This window comes from Giraffa tippelskirchi, chromosome 6 (genome assembly GCF_054371585.1).
Source record: "Giraffa tippelskirchi isolate mGirTip1 chromosome 6, T2T-mGirTip1v1.2.pri, whole genome shotgun sequence".
Classification (NCBI taxonomy): domain Eukaryota; kingdom Metazoa; phylum Chordata; class Mammalia; order Artiodactyla; family Giraffidae; genus Giraffa; species Giraffa tippelskirchi.
In genome coordinates this window covers 135,425,959-135,444,622 of record NC_137280.1, presented here as the reverse complement: position 1 = coordinate 135,444,622, position 18,664 = coordinate 135,425,959, and the positions used below count along the sequence as shown (strand labels likewise).

The following is an 18,664-nucleotide window of genomic DNA, read 5'->3' as shown; positions in this document are numbered from 1 at the left end:
CTTGCTGCAGAAAGACTGCAGATCTCAGGCCAGACCCTTTTAGCAAGTAATAGATTTTATCCAGATTTTTAAGAAAATATTTTCCATTGACTGGTTTTTATGGTAACCTCTGATTTATGACAAGCAATACTGTGCTTCTTTTTAAGGAACCAATATATAAAGTTGCCTGTTAAAAATACTTTAAATTTAAAAAAGAAATAAATTTAAAGGAAAGTATCCATTAAATAATGGTATAAATTGTATACTATACTGTTGTACAGGTAGTGGCTGAATATTTTAAAAAAAAAAACCTGTAAAGGTGGTGTGAGAATGCCTAACCTTTAGGAAATCCAGGTGTGGTGGAAAGGGCATTTGACCAAGAGCCTCAAGAGCTGGGTGTGCTACCCAGTCCCTCCCCCCTAAACCCCCTCCACTCACTCCCATCCCTGACAAAGGATCTTCCCACAGTAGGCTATACAGGGAATAGACAAGGCAGTTTTCCCAGTCCGTTTCAGTTTAGACAGTTTATGATTCCATACTGACAATTTTCATCTATTGAGTGTGTAACCAAAGCTATTAAAAGTTATATAGAGAATGGTTTAAAATTCTATATAATATAACTGAAGCTTTTCCTATAAAAGTCACCACTGAAATACAGAGAAGAGTATGCTTTTCCTACAAAGTTTAAATCTCCTTTCTCTCCTCCAAAAACCTACTACGGCTTTGGTTTGTAGCTTTAAGTTATGGCCCCAAAACCTTCCATTTATGGAGCACCTACTAGGTGCACCAATTAAGAGATTTCATAAAGTGCAGACCTACCCTACTTCTTGTAGCATAACTAAATCCATGGTGGCACAGGATGTGGGTTTTGCCCTGCCCAGCTTTTGTGTGATTGTCTTATACTGATCTAGAAAGCCTAGTTGGTACCTCTTCAGGATTTGGTAAACTTCAGTTTCTCTTGTCTTTTGTTTTAGGGAACAGCGAAGGTTTCTTCAACATCAACGCCCTTCTAGGCATCATCACTCTAGCGCAGAAACTTGATCGGGCAAATCATGCCCAGTATACTCTAACAGTGAAGGCAGAAGACCAAGGCTCCCCACAAGGGCACGACCTGGCTACAGTGATCATTCACGTCTACCCCTCCGACAGCAGTGCCCCCGTCTTTTCAAACTCTGAGTACTTTGTAGAGATCCCTGAATCAATCCCTGTGGGTTCCCCAATCCTCCTCATCTCCGCTACAAGCTTCTCAGAAGTTACCTATGAGTTAAGAGAGGGAAACAAGAATGGCGTATTCTCCATGAACTCATATTCTGGACTCATTTCCACTCAGAAGAAATTGGATCATGAGAAAATTTCATCTTACCAGCTGAAAATCCGAGGCAGCAATATGGCAGGCACATTTACTGATGTCATGGTTCTTGTTTACATCATTGACGAAAATGACAATGCTCCCGTGTTCTCAAAATCGACTTTTGTGGGCCAAATTAGTGAAGCAGCTCCACTGAATAGCATGATCATGGATGAAAACAACAACCCCCTCGTGGTCCGAGCCTCTGACAGTGACAAAGAAGCAAATTCCTTGTTGGTTTATAAAATTTTGGAACCAGAGACTCTGAAGTTTTTAAAACTCGATCCCAGCATGGGAACTCTAACCACCATATTAGAGATGGATTATGAAAGCATGCCCTCTTTCCGATTCAACATCTATGTCCATGACCAAGGAAGCCCCATCTTATTTGCCCCCAGGGCTGCCCAGGTCATAATCAATGTCAGAAATGTTAATGACTGTCCTCCCAGGTTCTTGGACCAGATATATGAAGTAGCAATAATGAAGCCAATCCACCGGGGTATGCAGCTCCTTATGGTGCAGGCCAGTGATGATGACTCAGAAGTCAATTATAGCATCAAAACTGGCAATGCTGATGAAGCTGTTGCCATGCACCCGATTACTGGTCGCATATTTGTTATGGATCCTGCTCTCCTGGGACTCTCTCGGGAGCTTATCGTCAGAGCTTCTGATGGCCTGTATCAAGATACTGCACTAGTAAAAATTTCTTGGACACAAGCTCCTAACACCACCTTACAGTTTGACCGGGATGTCTATAGGGCAACAGTGAAGGAGAATTTACTGGACAGAAAGGCATTGGTGATTCTTGGTGCCCAAGGCAATCATTTGAATGACACCTTGTCCTACTTCCTTTTGAATGGCACAGACGTGTTTCACATGATCAAATCAGCAGGTGTGTTGCAGACGAGCGGTGTGGGGTTTGACAGAGAACAGCAGGACACTTATGAGGTGGCAGTGGAACTGAGGGACAATCGGACACCTCAGAGGGTGGCTCAGGCTCTGGTCCGAGTCTCTGTTGAGGATGTCAACGACAATAGCCCTGAATTTAAACATCTGCCCTACCACACAATCATCCAAGATGGCACAGAACCAGGAGACGTCCTCTTTCAGGTATCTGCCACTGACCAGGACTTGGGGGTGAATGGTGCTGTCACCTACGCATTTGCAGAAGATTACACATATTTTCGAATTGACCCCTATCTTGGGGACATATCATTAAGGAAACCCTTTGATTATCAGGCTCTGAATAAGTATCACCTCAAAGTCATTGCTCGAGATGGAGGAACTCCATCCCTCCAGGCTGAGGAAGAGGTACTTGTCATTGTGAGAAATAAATCCAACCCACTGTTTCAGACGCCTTACTACAAAGTCAGAGTGCCTGAAAATATCACACTCTATACCCCTATTCTCCACACCCAGGCCCGGAGTCCAGAGGGACTCCGGCTCATCTACAACATTGTAGAAGAAGAGCCCTTGATGCTGTTCACCACTGACTTTAAGACTGGTGTCCTAACCGTGACGGGCCCTTTGGACTATGAGTCTAAGACTAAACACGTGTTCACAGTCAGAGCCACAGACACTGCTCTGGGGTCATTTTCTGAAGCCACCGTGGAAGTCCTGGTGGAGGACGTGAATGATAATCCTCCCACTTTCTCTCAGTTGGTCTACACCACTTCAATCTCAGAAGGTTTGCCTGCTCAGACTCCCGTGATCCAACTGTTGGCTTCTGACCAGGATTCAGGGCAGAACCGTGATGTCTCTTACCAGATCATAGAGGATGGCTCAGATGTTTCCAAATTCTTCCAGATCAATGGGAGCACAGGGGAAATGTCCACAGTTCAAGAGCTGGACTATGAAGCCCAACAACATTTTCATGTGAAAGTCAGAGCCATGGATAGAGGAGATCCCCCACTCACTGGTGAAACCCTTGTGGTTGTCAATGTGTCTGACATCAACGACAACCCCCCAGAGTTCAGGCAACCTCAGTATGAAGCCAATGTCAGTGAGCTGGCAACCTGCGGGCACCTGGTTCTCAAAGTTCAAGCTCTTGACCCTGACAGCAGGGACACCTCCCGCCTGGAGTACCTGATTCTTTCCGGCAATCGGGACAGGCATTTCTCCATTAACAGCTCATCGGGAATAATTTCTATGTACAACCTTTGCAAAAAGCACTTGGACTCTTCTTACAATTTGAGGGTAGGTGCTTCTGATGGGGTCTTCCGAGCAACTGTACCTGTGTATATCAACACTACAAATGCCAACAAGTACAGCCCAGAGTTCCAGCAGCATATTTATGAGGCAGAATTGGCCGAGAATGCAAAGGTGGGGACCAAGGTGATTGAGTTGTTAGCCATAGACAAAGACAGTGGTCCGTATGGCACTGTAGATTACACCATCATCAATAAACTAGCAGGAGAGAAGTTCTCCATAAACCCGAGTGGCCAGATCACCACACTGCAGAAACTAGACCGGGAAAATTCCACAGAAAGGGTCATTGCCATTAAGGTCATGGCTCAGGATGGAGGAGGACGCGTGGCCTTCTGCACTGTGAAGATCATCCTCACGGATGAAAATGACAACCCCCCACAGTTCAAAGCATCTGAGTACACTGTATCCATTCAGTCCAATGTCAGCAAGGACTCCCCGGTCATCCAGGTGCTGGCCTATGATGCAGACGAAGGCCGGAATGCAGACGTCACCTACTCAGTGGACTCAGTGGAGGACTTGGAAGAAGAGGTCATTGAAGTCAACCCAATTACTGGTGTGGTCAAGGTGAAAGAGAGCCTGGTGGGATTGGAAAATCGGGCCTTGGACTTAAAAATTAAAGCTCAGGATGGGGGCCCTCCTCACTGGAACTCTCTCATGCTGTTACGACTTCAGGTGGTTCCTAATGAAGTATCCTTGCCCCAATTTTCTGAACCGCTATATACCTTTTCTGCATCAGAAGACCTTCCAGAGGGGTCTGAAATTGGTTCTGTTAAAGCAGTGGCAGCTCAAGATCCAGTCATCTATAGTCTGGTGCAGGGCACCACGCCAGAGAGCAACAAGGATGGCATCTTCTCCTTGGACCAAAACACAGGGGTTCTAAAGGTGAGGAAGGCCATGGATTATGAGTCCACCAAATGGTACCAGATTGACTTGATGGCTCATTGCCCCCATAATGACACTTACTTGGGTTCCCTGGTCTCTGTCAACATCCAAGTGAAGGATGTCAATGACAATAGGCCTATATTTGAGGCTGATCCATATAAGGCTGTTCTCACTGAGAATATGCCAGTGGGGACCTCGGTCATTCAAGTGACTGCCAATGATCAGGACACTGGGGATGATGGCCAGGTGAGCTACAGACTGCCAGTGGACCCCGGGAGCAATATCCATGAACTCTTTGCCATTGACAGTGAAACTGGCTGGATCACCACACTCCAGGAACTTGACTGTGAGACCAACCAGATCTACCACTTTTACGTAGTGGCCTATGACCATGGCCGGACCATCCAGCTATCTTCTCAAGTCCTGGTTGAAGTCTCCATTACAGATGAAAATGACAATGCCCCCCGATTTGCTTCAGAAGACTATAGAGGATCTGTGGTTGAGAACAGTGAGCCCGGTGAACCTGCGGCCACTCTTAAAACCTTGGATGCTGATATCTCTGAGCAGAACAGACAGGTCACCTGCTATATCACAGGTAAGGATACCTATCTTAGAGTGGGATGCATTGAAAAAATTCCAGTAAGACGTTTCTTAAGACATGGGTTTAAATCCTCGTTCTGCCACTTATCAGTGTGATCTTGAGCAAATCACTTAACTTTCCAGGACCTTAGTTGCTCCAGTTATAGACTTGGCATGGTTGTTTTAAATCATCTCAAGGGATGCTGACAGGATCTAACTTGAAAAAGCTTTGATAGCTCCCTATAAATTAGAAAGTGCTTTGTAAAGAGGATTTCTTATTACCTTAGCCGGAGTAGATAGAATAGAAGGGAGATACTGTAACTGTTCTCAGTTAGCTTCTGGAAGATGGAGAGGGGATCAACAGTTGTGTGGTCTGTAGAAACTCTGTGAGGTGACTATCCTTGCACAGTAGTACTCTGCCAAGGGCAACTTGTGGATAGTAGAAAATGCTTCCTAGTCAATCATAGGACTTGAGTGTTAAGTGGGTTGGATATGATTCCAACCCAATCCTCTTGTTTCACACATGGGAGAACCCCAGATAGGGGGATAAACTCAACCAAGGTCACACTCCAAGCTTGCATCAGGACTGGGATTAAAACCAGACCCTACAAACTGCTTTCCCCAGTAGATGACTACTGCAAACCTAAACGACTCCAATCTCTGTCCAGGGGCTTAACCAGCCAACCAGTGGCCAAAGAGTTTCTTTACTTCTCAGTGTCCCTTTCCCTGTGTCCCAGTTGCCTTGTCATCCCATTCCCATAGTCATGGTTTCTTCTGCTCTCACAGCTGTCTAGTGGAGAGTTAACAAGCATGACATTCCAACCAAGAATTGTAGACTCCTGGAGACAGAGCCTGGATCAAAGTTGTTTGAAATATGGAGTCTTAGTGAAATAGAATCTTATGATCTTATAATATCAGACACTTAAAAACACAAAAATCTTAAAATCTCTGAATAATAACATAATGAATGTCACTGTATCATCAACTCTGGGAATAGCTGAATCTTAGAACTCTGGAATATTAGAATCTCAAAAACCCATCTCCCCTTTCAGTGATGGATGTCAAGAAAAGGTGACTCAGAAGCAAACCTAATGATCCACCTGAACCTCCAGTTAGCCTATGTACTCAGTTGTAAAATAAAACCTCAGACAGTTTATTGTTATTGATCACTTCCCAGCCCTCCACTGTTAAACAGATATTGGATACCAGAAGGTTCTTGGCTAGAATTGCTATCTGCTTCCCTTTAATTTCCTCCAATGTCTTCCAATGCACACAAAATAAGAAATGTGCCCCTTAGCCACATATTTTGGAGCAGTGTTTCTTGCAGTGATAATTCCATTTAACAGGAGGCCTTTGAAGTTGAAAGAAGTTTCATAACACCAAATAACTGACTCATTGCAGAACTGTGGGTCCCTAGTTAAAGGAGGAAAATTTTGCCTTTCTCTGCAATCCTAAAAAAAAGTGTCAGGTGGGCAGTCACCTACAGCACAAAGCCTGGTTTGTTCCTATGGCTTGGCTTCAGGAAACTCTGTCCCATATTTCTAGAGGGAGACCCCCTGGGCCAGTTTGGCATCAGCCAAGTTGGAGATGAGTGGAGAATTTTCTCGAGGAAGACCCTGGACCGTGAGCACACAGCCAAGTACTTGCTCCAAATCACAGCTTCCGATGGCAAGTTCCAGGCTTCAGTCCCCGTGGAGATCTTTGTCCTGGACATCAACGATAACAGCCCACAGTGCTCACAGGTGAGAGCCAGGTGAGGGTAGGGGAGGAGTGGAGATAAGGAAGCTGGAGCAAAGGGTAAGAGGAAGGAGAAAGACTCAGAGTACCATCTCTGAGGCAGGCCATCGCTGACCATACCTGCCCGTGCTCCTCCCCGCCGGCCTCAGACTAGTGCCTGGGGCAAGGACCGTTCCAGGTAATTCCTTGCCCTTCCCAAAAGGATGTCACCAAGCTCTTTAGGATTCTGGTCCATAGCTCCCCCCCACCCCACTCCCTAAAAAGATCCTTTTCTCTGCAAAACATATTCAGAAACAACTTCATTCTCCAAACAGTCTGCTATGCTCAATGGAAAAGTCATTCTATCACTCAACTTGTTAGTGTGGCTCATTGTTATCAAATATATCCAAAATGACATGCCCCCAGAGACATCCTGCACCACTCACCATGTCTATATGTGCATATCCCTACATCTGCACGCATTATACAAACCAATGGAAACCCTCCTCCAGGATACATGTATACACAAACATACAGACAGGGCAGCTACATTTTTGATAACAGAGACTTTCCTAAGGACCTCATGTAATTAAACACTAAATTTCCCAAGGAAAATATTGAGTGGTGTGCACGCACACACACACACACATACATCAGGAGAGAAATTGTATTCTTAGAGGACATAAATCAACAACCATTGTCACGCAGCTTTGCTTTTAAACATATTTTTTAAAACACAATAAATAATTTTTAATTTAGGGGGGTTGCATTACTTCAAGGTTTGCAAATAAACTATTACTATTAAAATTTTATAACATCAAGTTAGCATAATTCAAGTGTATAAAAAATCCAATTCTTCAGTATATATACATAAGTGCACACTTATATGTAGGTACTCACACACATACACATAGTTGAAAGATCATCTATAACTCTATAAATATGCAAATACATATATACATACACACAAAGATACACATAAGCATATACCTATATAAATAACATTTATCCATAACACACCCATTCATAGAGGTAAATGTACTTCTCTAACTCACACAAACATACTTATATAAGCATGTGCATATATGTATACTTCAATGCTTCATACTTTATTTGTATACATATATATGGACACATACCTTGGGATACACAAAATTCATATATCCTATCACCTTTCCTTCCTCTGTTTTCTATGCTCCAATCTCATAGAAGCATAGTAGAAAAAGAGAACCTGGATTATCAAGTGGGGTGCATGGAAAATGTCTCTGCAGGATCCAAGATGACCACCTTTTGGATGGTCTCAGAAGGGCAACCTTCTGGGGGAGAACAGTGGCTATATCTTCTTCCTCTTTTGCCTCAGCATCCTTTTAACCAGCCTGTATCCTCCTCATGCTGGGGGAGTCTGGGGCCAAGCTCACCTTAGCCTTCTCAGAGGTGATCAAGAGCATAACCAGAGCCAGGGGAAAGAGTCTGGGGGGCCATCTCCACACAGTCTGCCAGGCACAAAACCTCCACCCAGAGCATATACAGGGGTCTGTGCTAACCCACACTCAGCAATGGGGGGACAAGTTTGCTTGGAAACTGTGTCCAGCGCCAGCAGCTGGAGAAACACTGGGTTCTCAGGGAGCTCCAGCCTCTCCCCTGTGCCACACACTTCAAAATGCGGCCCTTATGGAGTAAGAGATTGTGGCAGGTCCTAGTGGCTCAGATGGTCAAGAATCTGTCTGCAATTCAGGAGACCTGGGTTCAATCCCTGGGTTGGGAAGATCCACTGGAGAAGATCCCCTGGAGATCCTCCGTATTCTTGCCTGGAGAATCCCACGGACAGAGGAGCCTGGTGGGCTACAGTCCACGGGGTCGCAAAGAGTCAGACACGACTGAGCTACTTTCACTTTCACTTCTAGCCCTGAGTGTGAGCTTTCGGACGGTGGAAATTCTCTCGCATTCTCTGCTTTTCTGACTAGGTCTCCAGTCATCTTTCTCTTTGTTTTTCATCTCCATTTTCCTCGCATGTTCCATCTTATTCTATTCTCCTCCCTCCCTCTCTCTGCTTCTCTCCCCTCCCCCACTTCCATCTCTGCTCTCTAATCTCTCTCTCTCTCTCTGCTTCTATCTTGTCTTGTTACTCTGTCTCTCTCTGGATCTTAGCATATCTCCCACAATCTCCCTCTTCTTTGTCTTTCATCTTCAGCTTCTCTACACTGGCGAAGTCAGTGAAGATGTACCTCCAGGACACTTCATTTTGAAAGTTTCTGCAACAGACTTGGACTCCGACACCAATGCCCAGATCACATATTCTCTGCATGGCCCTGGGGCGGATGAATTTAAGCTGGATCCTCACACTGGTAGGTTTCCTGAACTGCAGGATCAAGTCAAGAACTGACACACTGAATAACCAGTGCCCAGTACCCAGGCTCCTTAGAGAAGAAACAAGAATTCACTTATCCATCCATCCATCCACTCAGCAAACATATATTGGCACTATGTGCCAAGCATTCACTAGATGCTGGGGACATAAATTGATAAGACAAGATCGAGGTCTTCACAGTCTAGTGGGAAAAGTATCGAATTAGTGGTTTGACATGTGCTGAGTTAAGAAAGTACTCTTGCCTGGAAAATCCCATGGACGGGGGAGCCTAGTAGGCTACAGTCCATGGGGTCGCTAAGAGTCGGACACGACTGAGCAACTTCACTTTCACTTTACCCTTTCATGCACTGGAGAAGGAAATGGCAACCCACTCCAGTATTCTTGCCTGGAGAATCCCAGGGACGGCGGAGCCTGGTGGGCTGCCATCTATGGGGTCGCACAGAGTCGGACACGACTGAAGCGACTTAGCAGCAGCAGCAGAGTTAAGAAAAATTCAGGATGTTAGGTGAGGTTTGACAGCAGAACTTAAGTCTGGAAGTGGGGTTAAGTAAAATTTCTTTGAGGAAATAGCCAGGGGGTAAGGGAATGGTAAGGTTGGACACTCAAGGCAGAAAGAGATTTCATACGAGGACTTTGTTTTGGGAAAGAACATGCACAGGTAAGGACCTAAAAGGCAGAAACTGGTGCACAGAAGGGGAAGGGAGAGAGAGGGCAAAGGATGAGGCCCCCTGGGGCAGAGGGGCCAAGTCCTTACCTACAGAGCCATTAAGGGGTTCAAGTAGGTAAAAAGTCATGGTGAAAGACATGACCTCAAGGTTGTATGCTGCAGATTGAGATAAAACCCCACAGCATTGTTGTAAGGATCCCAACAAAGTATATAGAAATCTAAGCCCAAGTCTGGCACATACTAATAATTCAGCAGATACGGTTTCCATTGTCATTATCAGTTAGGGGACAAAGCAGAGAGTGGGAAGCAGAGAGTCCAGCAGATTAGACCAGAATACTTGAGAGAGGTTTGGCTGTGAGCATGTGGTGGAGAAGGCAGGGTAGAGACTGGTTCCTTCAGAGAAGGAGAAGTCCTTGTCCTGCTGCTGTAATGGAGGGTGTGGGGACATGCAGCAGAGAGGGCCCAAGTCACAGAGAGCCAGCTGCTGACACTTGGAAGCAGTAGCTCAAAGGATACTATGGAGATAGCTGAGCAGGGAGGTGGCAGGTGAGAGGGACTATTTCAAGAAGCTGCACTGCCCTTTCTGACCCCAGCACAGGCATGCTGAGTCACCCAAGTAGGTGACCTAACCTCTCTCTACTGCTGTTTGTCCAGGTGAAGGATGATTAGCAGGGTCTTAAAAAAAAATTCAATGGTTTATCTGAGTAAGGAAATAATACATGCTCATTATTCAAAATGGGGTTCCCTTGTGGCTCAGTTGGTAAAGAATCTGCCTGCAAAGTGGGAGACCTGGGTTCGATCCCTAGGTTAGGAAGATCCCTTGACGAAGGGAAAGGTTACCCACTCCAGTATTCTGGCCTGGAGAATTCCATGGACTGTATAGTCCATGGGATCACAACGAGTCAGACACAACTGAGCAACTTTCACTCACTCATTGTTCAAAAATGCAAACCATGTAGGTGTGTATAGGCAGACACTGGAAAATCTTCATGATAACCAGCCTCTTAATGAAAGATAAGCACTCTTGGCATATATTCTATCAGACTGGTTTTCCATGCATGCCACAATCTCTATATAGCATAGTATTTTGTGACATCCTTTTTCTCAGAGCAATATCTTGGAGCTATCAACAAGGCAGTACATAAAGTTCTGCATAATCACTTTTCCCATTGCAGAGTATTTTGCTGTATGGCTAAATGATACCGTATTTAACCAGTACCTTTTTGAAAGACACAGGATATTTTCAGTATGTTGCTATGTATAAAGAATGCTGCAGAGAATATCTCTATATTTTTTCCTTGGGTTGATTATTCTATGGGATACAGTCCTAGAAGTGAAACTGCAGGCCAAAGCATAAACACATTTTATGTGGTGTTAGAAACTAACTGGCATTTTAAAATGTTGTGCCTCTTTGTAGCTTGTTGGTGGGGATTTTAAATTGGGGATATGGTGGTGGAATGTGACTAGGAAAGCAATCAGGTGTGGAAAGATACAGACTGGGGCTCTTTCCTAACCATCTGTACACAGGACCCCTTTTCTCTGTGACAGCACACGGAGGGGGCGGGCGGTGCTGAGGTTATCTCATATAGACATCAGGAATGCACATGCTAGGGTCATGGCCTCCAGAGAAAGCTCACTTTCTGTCCTTTCTCCTGCCAGGGGAGCTGACCACACTCACAGCCTTAGACCGAGAGAAGAAGGATGCGTACAGTCTTGTTGCCAAGGCGACAGATGGAGGTGGCCAATCGTGCCAGGCAGATGTGACCCTCCATGTGGAGGATGTGAATGACAACGCCCCCCGGTTCTTCCCCAGCCACTCTGCTGTGGCAGTCTTCGACAATACCACGGTGAAGACCCCTGTGGCGGTAGTATTGGCCCGGGACCCTGACCAAGGTGAGAAAGACAAGGACCAGAGGCCATTTGCTTACAGGGTCACCCTAGGCGAGGGTTTGGCTCTCTCTCTGTTGTTCTGGAACTGCAAGGACTGTCACTCCTGAGCCTACAGACAGTTACAAGTAGAAAATATCCATAAACTGCATACCTAAGTGCTAGGGGACCAAAGATTTTGGCTGTTTCAAGACTGATGTGGGGTATTTCAGCCTCATTGCTTCTCCCTGTCTCTTAGACCTGGAGCCCTTTCAATCCTATCATTTAAGCTCTAGGATATTTTGAATACAATACACCAATCAGAATTATTCAACTCTGATTAATTGGCCACAAGAAAGAAACCTAGGGCACAAACTCCATTTAGTCTACTAAATTCTTGAATCAATTTTCTAGGCAATGAAGTGGAATAGTTTACTTTTACGTTTTAATATTTTACACTTTAATTTTAATGACATGGTTTTCATTAGGATTCTTTTCCTTTTACTATTTACAAGGCAAATTAGATTTATCCAGGAGTATTCATTTCATATTGTATCATTTAAAGATTCTGACATCAAGAAGTTTTGCATTGTGGTGATCTCTCTCTATGTCTATAGATGCATGTGTATATATATATGTCTATACATATATATGTACATACACAATTATAAATTTTAATTCAAGGAAATTGGACAATTTTGCTCTAAAGATACCCTAAGGATCAAAGTAGCCAGAAGAACATAGGATATGACAATGATGAAGATGATGGTAGTGATAAGACAGATCAAAATACTCTGCTTCATGTGACACCAACAGAGTAAATTTACGACTTCTTAGAGGAAGGGAGTTTTAGCTTGGCATTGAGGGAGGTGAGAGATTTTGGAGGAACGCAAGGGTTCCAGGGAGGGCAAATAGTCGGTGCAAAGGCATCTAACATCTGCTACTGCTACTGCTAAGTCACTTCAGTCGTGTCCGACTCTGTGTGATCCCACAGATGGCAGCCCACCAGGCTCCGCCGTCCCTGGGATTCTCCAGGCAAGAATACTGGAGTGGGTTGCCGTTTCCTTCTCCAGTGCATGAAAGAGAAAAGTGAAAGTGAAGTCGCTCAGTCATCCAACTCTTAGCGACCCCATGGACTGTAGCCTACCAGGCTCCTCCATCCATGGGATTTTCCAGGCAAGAGTACTGGAGTGGGGTGCCATTGCCTTCTCCATCTAACATCTAAGGCCCTGCAAATGCTCAACTAGCCAGGGCTTGCACACCTCCAGGAACAGGAAGCTCCCAACTTCCCAGGCAGCCCCTTCCTTCCTTGGATAATTATCAAGTGTTAGTATTTTGGAGCAGATACCTGTCAATCACGGTCCTGCCATCTGCAGCCACACAGGTGTCCTAGACCTTCCAAGACTGGGATGTGCTAACTGTCAGCTCAAGCTTCAAGCTTCCCTTACTGGATGAAAGAGCCCTAGCTTCTTCACTCTTGTGTTTCCAACCCTACCTCCCTTCTAGGATTCATCCTCTGGCCTTGTACCAGTTAACAGTTAACCCTTCAAAACTGTTATTATTATTCTAACCCAAATATTCCACCTCAATATTTCAAATGTAGCCTGACTAGTACTTCTCTCTCGAGAAAAAAATACACATATGGAAGAATGTGCATGGTATGCACATTTAGTTCATGTAAATTCAACAAAAGGGTTGTGTGTCCCCATGTGTGTGTGAGATTCAGTCTCTATAGGCTCAGGGTCTGTGCTCCTCTCATTGGGTGAGGCTCTCATGGCTGAGCACTAAATGTTGGCCTTCTTCAGACCCAACGGGCCCTGCCTGAGCTAACTGCTTCATCTGGTCCACAACCAAAGGAAATAATGGCCTCTGAGACAAAGCTGGAAAAACACCATGTGTTTTGATTTACTGAGAACTTTCCATGGGTGTATATTTTGTTTTCTGTTTTCTTTTTATTTTGACATAATTACAGACACACAGGAAGTTGCAAAAATAGTACTAAGAGGCCCATGCATCCTTCACCCAGCTTCCCCCAAAGGCAGCAATCTGTAGTATGACATTAAAACCAGGAAACTGGTCATGGGACATTACCTACCGATAGAAAAAAAAAGAAAGTGAAGTTGCTCAGTCGTGTTCGACTCTCTGTGACTCCATGTAGCCTGCCAGGCTCCTCCATCCATGGGATTTTCCAGGCAAGAATACTGGAGTAGGTTGCCATTGCCTTCTCCAGGGGATCTTCCTGACCAGGAGACAAACCTGGGTCTCCCGCACTGCAGGCAGAATCTTTACCATCTGAGCCACCAGGGACATTACTGATAATTTCACAGTTTCCATATGCACTTATTTGAATATGGACTTGTGTGCACTTCTATTCAATATTATCCCATGTATAGACTCATGCAACCACCAGCACAATCAAGAATTGTTCTATCACAATCAAAGAACTCGCTATGGGTGGTTTCAATCTTGTAAAATTTTCATTTTATGAGCTGACATTGGACCCTAACCTCTACATAAACAGCTTCAGATATCCTTAAGGGTTTGCAGAATAACCCTCCCCTTCACAAGAACCTTCTATGAGGTCTTGAACCCCACCCTTGTCAAGAACCCCCACATGAGAGGGTCTCACTGCTAACAGCGTAAGCATGTTAGCCTTTATAGGGACCCTGCCTTCCAGACCCTCCTCTGTCTGAAAGCTTTGCAGCAGGCAGGGCCCAGGGGAGGTCCCTCTGTATGAATAATGCACTCTGTCTCCATCCCCAGGCACCAATGCCCAGGTGGTTTATTCTCTCACGGACTCTGCTGAAGGCCACTTTTCCATCGAGGCCACCACGGGTGTGATCCGGCTAGAGAAGCCACTGTGGGTCAAGCCACAGGCAGTGCTGGAGCTCACCGTCCGTGCCTCTGACCTGGGCACCCCGATACCATTATCCACGCTGGGCACCGTCACAGTCTCTGTGGTAGGCCTGGAGGACTACCTGCCCGTGTTTCTGAACACCGAGTACAGCGTGCAGGTGCCAGAGGATGCCCAGCATGGCACAGAGGTGCTGCAGCTGGCCACCCTCACTCGCCCAGGTGCTGAGAAGACTGGCTACCGCGTGGTCAGTGGGAATGAGCAGGGGAGGTTCCGCCTGGATGCCCGCACAGGTGAGACAGCCCCAACCCTACCCTAAACACACACACACACACTCTGACTCACAGTCTTGGGGAACACTGGATGCTTCACATACCACAGCCCCTCCCTGGCATCCTTCAGCCCCCTTTTCACTCTGGATCTCTCTAGATACCAAGTCCCTTCTTGTACCCTGGGCCCAGCTTACATGGAAACACCCCTCCTTCCATTATGTCCCCACCAAGGACACTGTGTTGAGGACCCCATCCTCCCACTTTGCAGGTTCACAGTCCCAGCTCATATCCAGCCCCAGGATGCTGAGGCCACCCTCCATCCTTGGCTGGCAAGGCATAAAGCACCTGCTAGAATTTGGGGCTTGAGCAGCCCAAGGCAAGGCTGCCTGCTTCCCTCCTAAAGCCATCCACAAACATCCTGGCTCCCTTGAATTCTCCCTTAGTCTCATAAAGATAGCCATCTAGGAAAACTGCTGTCTTCTGTCCACCTGTCCATGAAAGAATCTAAGTCAGACTCACAGAATCCCATGGAAGGGCCTCAGAAACTGCTCAGGTCAGACCAGGCTCCACTTGGATCCCTCCCCACAGTACCTCTGCAATGGTGTGCTCTACCTCCTAAAGCAGCTGCCTTACTGTTGAGCAGTAACTTTTTTCAATTTTTATAATGGAGACTTTAAACATATTTTTAAAAATAGAAGAAACAGTATATGGACCCCATGTTCCCATCACCCAGCTTCAGTAATTATCAACATTCGTCTTGTCTAGTTTCCTCCTTAACCCTCACATCCACCCATTGCTGAGTTATGTTAAAGCAAACCCCAGGGACTTCCCTGGTGGTCCAGTGGCTAATGCTCTGCACTCCCAATGCAGGGGGCCCAGGTTCAATCCCTGGTCAGGGAACTAGACCCCACATGCTGCAACTAAGAGCCTGTACATCTCAACAAAGACTGAAGACCCCACGTACCACAACTAAGACCCAATGCAGCCAAATAAATAAGTAACAGGATTAAGATTCAGTTAAAAAAAAAAAATCAAATCCCAGACATGATATGATGTGGTTTGTAAATACTTTGGTGTGTGTATCTAAATGATAAGGATTTCTTGTATAGGCACAGCCATAATATCATTATCACACCCAAAAGATAATAATTCCTTAATATAGTTTCCAGACAATTTTTCAGACTATATCTCAAATGACTTTTTGAAGGCTGTTTGTCAATAGCCTCCAAAGTCCACATATTGCATTTCATTGATAGGAACTATATAACGTCCTTTTGAATCTCTAACGTTTTCCTCTCCCTCTTTATTTCCTGCTGCCATTTATTTAATGAAAAGTTTGGGTCATATGTGAGGCAAGATTTTCTAATATTTTGGATTGTCTAGTTGTACCTTTATGATGTCATATAATATATCCCCCTAGCCCCTAAGCTTATTATAAATGACATTTGGATCAAAGACCTTGATCACGTTCAAGCTCAATATTTTGCCAACAGTGCTTCATAGATGATGCTGGGCTCTCCTTTGCACCACATTAGGAGGCATGTAATGGTTTATTGGTTCTTTTTCCTGAGGTTAAGATTGATGGTGGGCTCAGAGGCAGTCAGTATGATCTATCTATTATAGAGTTCCTTATTAGCTATTTTTCAACAGAGGTTTTAACAGCTTTTAATGATTATTTCCTAGGTATATTATTTCTTTAGGGGCTGCAAAATGGTGGCTTATTCTAGCCCTGTCATTCTTCATTCATTTACTAACTGGAATCATTTTATAAAGAAGAGTTTTCTACCATTAACTATTCAGTTACCGAGGAATGGCAGTATAAATCTTTATTCTTCTATTTTCCAGTTTTCAGAATAATAACTCTCTGCCCTAACAATTTGTTGAACAATGCTGGGTAGTATAAAATTCTACAGTGTAAGTTCTGCCATTTACTAGGTGACTGAGCTTGGGTAGGTCACTTAGCTTTTGGGCACATCGACTGACTTACCTTGTTCTTGTTCTAAGGGTTATTATAGATCCATATGACACAGAGTTAATATTAGCGATTTAAATGAAATCTCAATGAAATAGTACATAAATAAATGAGGGAAAAGCTGCTGCTGAGATGGTAATAAGGAAAATGAGAGGAGATGGAGGAGGAGAAGGGAGACTATGGGGGAGGGAAAATAAAGAGAGAGATGATGGAGGAGATGACAGACATGATGCAGGAGATGACAGAGAAGATGAGGCAGGAGATCAATCTCTCCCAACACAGTTGAGCTGCCTCTCCTGGCATTTGGCTCAAGACCCCCTCAGCACTCTGCCTTTGTGGTCCCAACTGCCTCAATGCTCCCATCCCTCTTGTTTCTTCAGGAATCCTGTACGTCAACAAGAGCCTGGACTTTGAGACCAGCCCCAAGTACTTCCTGTCCATCGAGTGCAGCCGGAAGGGCTCTTCCTCCCTCAGTGACATGACTACTATCGTGGTCAATATCACTGATATCAATGAACATCGGCCCAGATTCCCCCAGCATCTGTACAGCACAAGGGTCTTAGAGAATGCCATCGTGGGGGATGTTGTGCTGACAGTAAGAATCTGTGATTTTGCCCTGTGTGTGTGTGTTGGGGGGGGTGGACTCTGAGGTGGGTTGTTATCTCCCCCTCCTCTAGTCATCTATGAGCATAGAGTATTTTATCAATTAATACACTATAGACTGGACTCTGAAGTGAAGCCACTCAACCAAGCTCTCTCATGACAAAATGTCTCAGAGCCATGTTTGATAAGATCTAGATCAGGTAATGAAATAATGGGAATGGGAGAGGCCCCAGAGGGCACAGAGGGCACAGAGGGTCAGTCTGGGAAGGGAGGAATGGGGTGACACCAAACACCTCTTTGCATTTAAATATGTAATTACTCCCCATTTCATGCAGTGAAAGTGAACTCTGCACGCCCGTATCCGAGGTTTTCATCTCCTTCCATGTGCACCCTATGCTCCAACCAGAAGGAGATGCCTTTCCCCAAACATCCTCTGTATTTTCATATCCCTGGGCTCATATTGTTTCCTCTGCCTGGTATGCTGACTCCACTCCCAGAAGCCTTCCTTATCCTTCAAGGCTTTGCAAATCCTTGTCTAATCTCCCCAGGTGAAATTTATAGCCATAGAGCTGATCATTCTTTGCTCCAAATTAGACTTGACCATAAAATTAGACATTAAGCTTCCTGAGGGCTTATTCATTTTGGCATATTTCTCAACTCCTAGCACAGGACTTAGTACCCTGTCAGTTATGAATGAATGAGTAAATGAAGGAATGAACGAATGGATAGATAAATGAATGAACCATGGCGTGCTGACGTCCCCACCAGGATGTAAATGAAGAGATTCCCTTGGAAAGGATGACTGTGATCTAGGGACTGCCAGCCTAAGGACAACCTGTGGGGCAGGAACATATCTGTGCCCCCTACACTCCTAGGGGCCAAGATTTCCTTTCTGGTCCCTCTTGCCCCTCCATTGACAACCATTACCTGCCTCCACTGCAGGTGTCAGCGACTGACGAAGATGGACCTGTAAATAGTGCCATCACTTACAGCCTCATAGGAGGGAACCAGCTTGGGCACTTTGCCATCCACCCCAAGAAAGGAGAGCTACAGGTGGCCAAGGCCCTGGACTGGGAACAGGTGAGTCACATGGAAGGGACCCATTCTGAGAGCATCAGAGCAGAATACAGCCCTGCTGAAGGTCCAGAGGGTGAACTGTGGTCAACACCCCAGCCTGATGCTTCTCCAGACCTGCCCTCAGTGTCCCCCATTCCTTTTCTCTGTGGAGATTCTGGGGCATGTAAAGCCAGACGCAGGAGAGGGGCTGAGTGACCTTTAACTCAGGCCAACTTCTCACTATTAACCAAGGATCATTAGATCATTATAACAAGTTATCGTTTACTGAGCACC

At 45.3% G+C, this 18,664-nt stretch overlaps 2 protein-coding genes and 1 non-coding gene across 12 annotated transcripts in view; 2 read left to right on the top strand and 1 right to left on the bottom strand.

Annotated features, from left to right (window-relative positions):
• Window positions 1–18,664, bottom strand: part of SLC36A1 (solute carrier family 36 member 1) — a 326,176-nt gene that overhangs the window by 188,518 nt on the left and 118,994 nt on the right. The window contains exon 14 of one of the 10 annotated variants that reach the window (XM_081495959.1): window positions 1,367–1,532. The exons of 7 other annotated variants lie outside the window; for them this stretch is intronic. The gene's annotated coding sequence lies outside the window, so the exon portion shown is untranslated. Of the gene's footprint in view, window positions 1–1,366; window positions 1,533–3,608; window positions 4,112–13,545; window positions 13,705–18,664 lie in introns of those variants that run through there. 2 more of the 10 variants (XM_081495965.1, XM_081495964.1) reach the window with 2 other exon arrangements.
• Window positions 1–18,664, top strand: part of FAT2 (FAT atypical cadherin 2) — a 60,407-nt gene that overhangs the window by 18,881 nt on the left and 22,862 nt on the right. The window contains exons 9-15 of the mRNA XM_081495903.1: window positions 954–5,012; window positions 6,542–6,738; window positions 8,904–9,057; window positions 11,407–11,640; window positions 14,377–14,760; window positions 17,092–17,306; window positions 18,257–18,394. Coding sequence (XP_081352029.1) covers window positions 954–5,012; window positions 6,542–6,738; window positions 8,904–9,057; window positions 11,407–11,640; window positions 14,377–14,760; window positions 17,092–17,306; window positions 18,257–18,394 — 5,381 coding nt within the window. The remainder of the gene's footprint in view (window positions 1–953; window positions 5,013–6,541; window positions 6,739–8,903; window positions 9,058–11,406; window positions 11,641–14,376; window positions 14,761–17,091; window positions 17,307–18,256; window positions 18,395–18,664) is intronic.
• Window positions 15,567–15,639, top strand: TRNAG-CCC (transfer RNA glycine (anticodon CCC)). The gene has a single exon. It is a non-coding gene; the product is annotated as a tRNA-Gly (tRNA).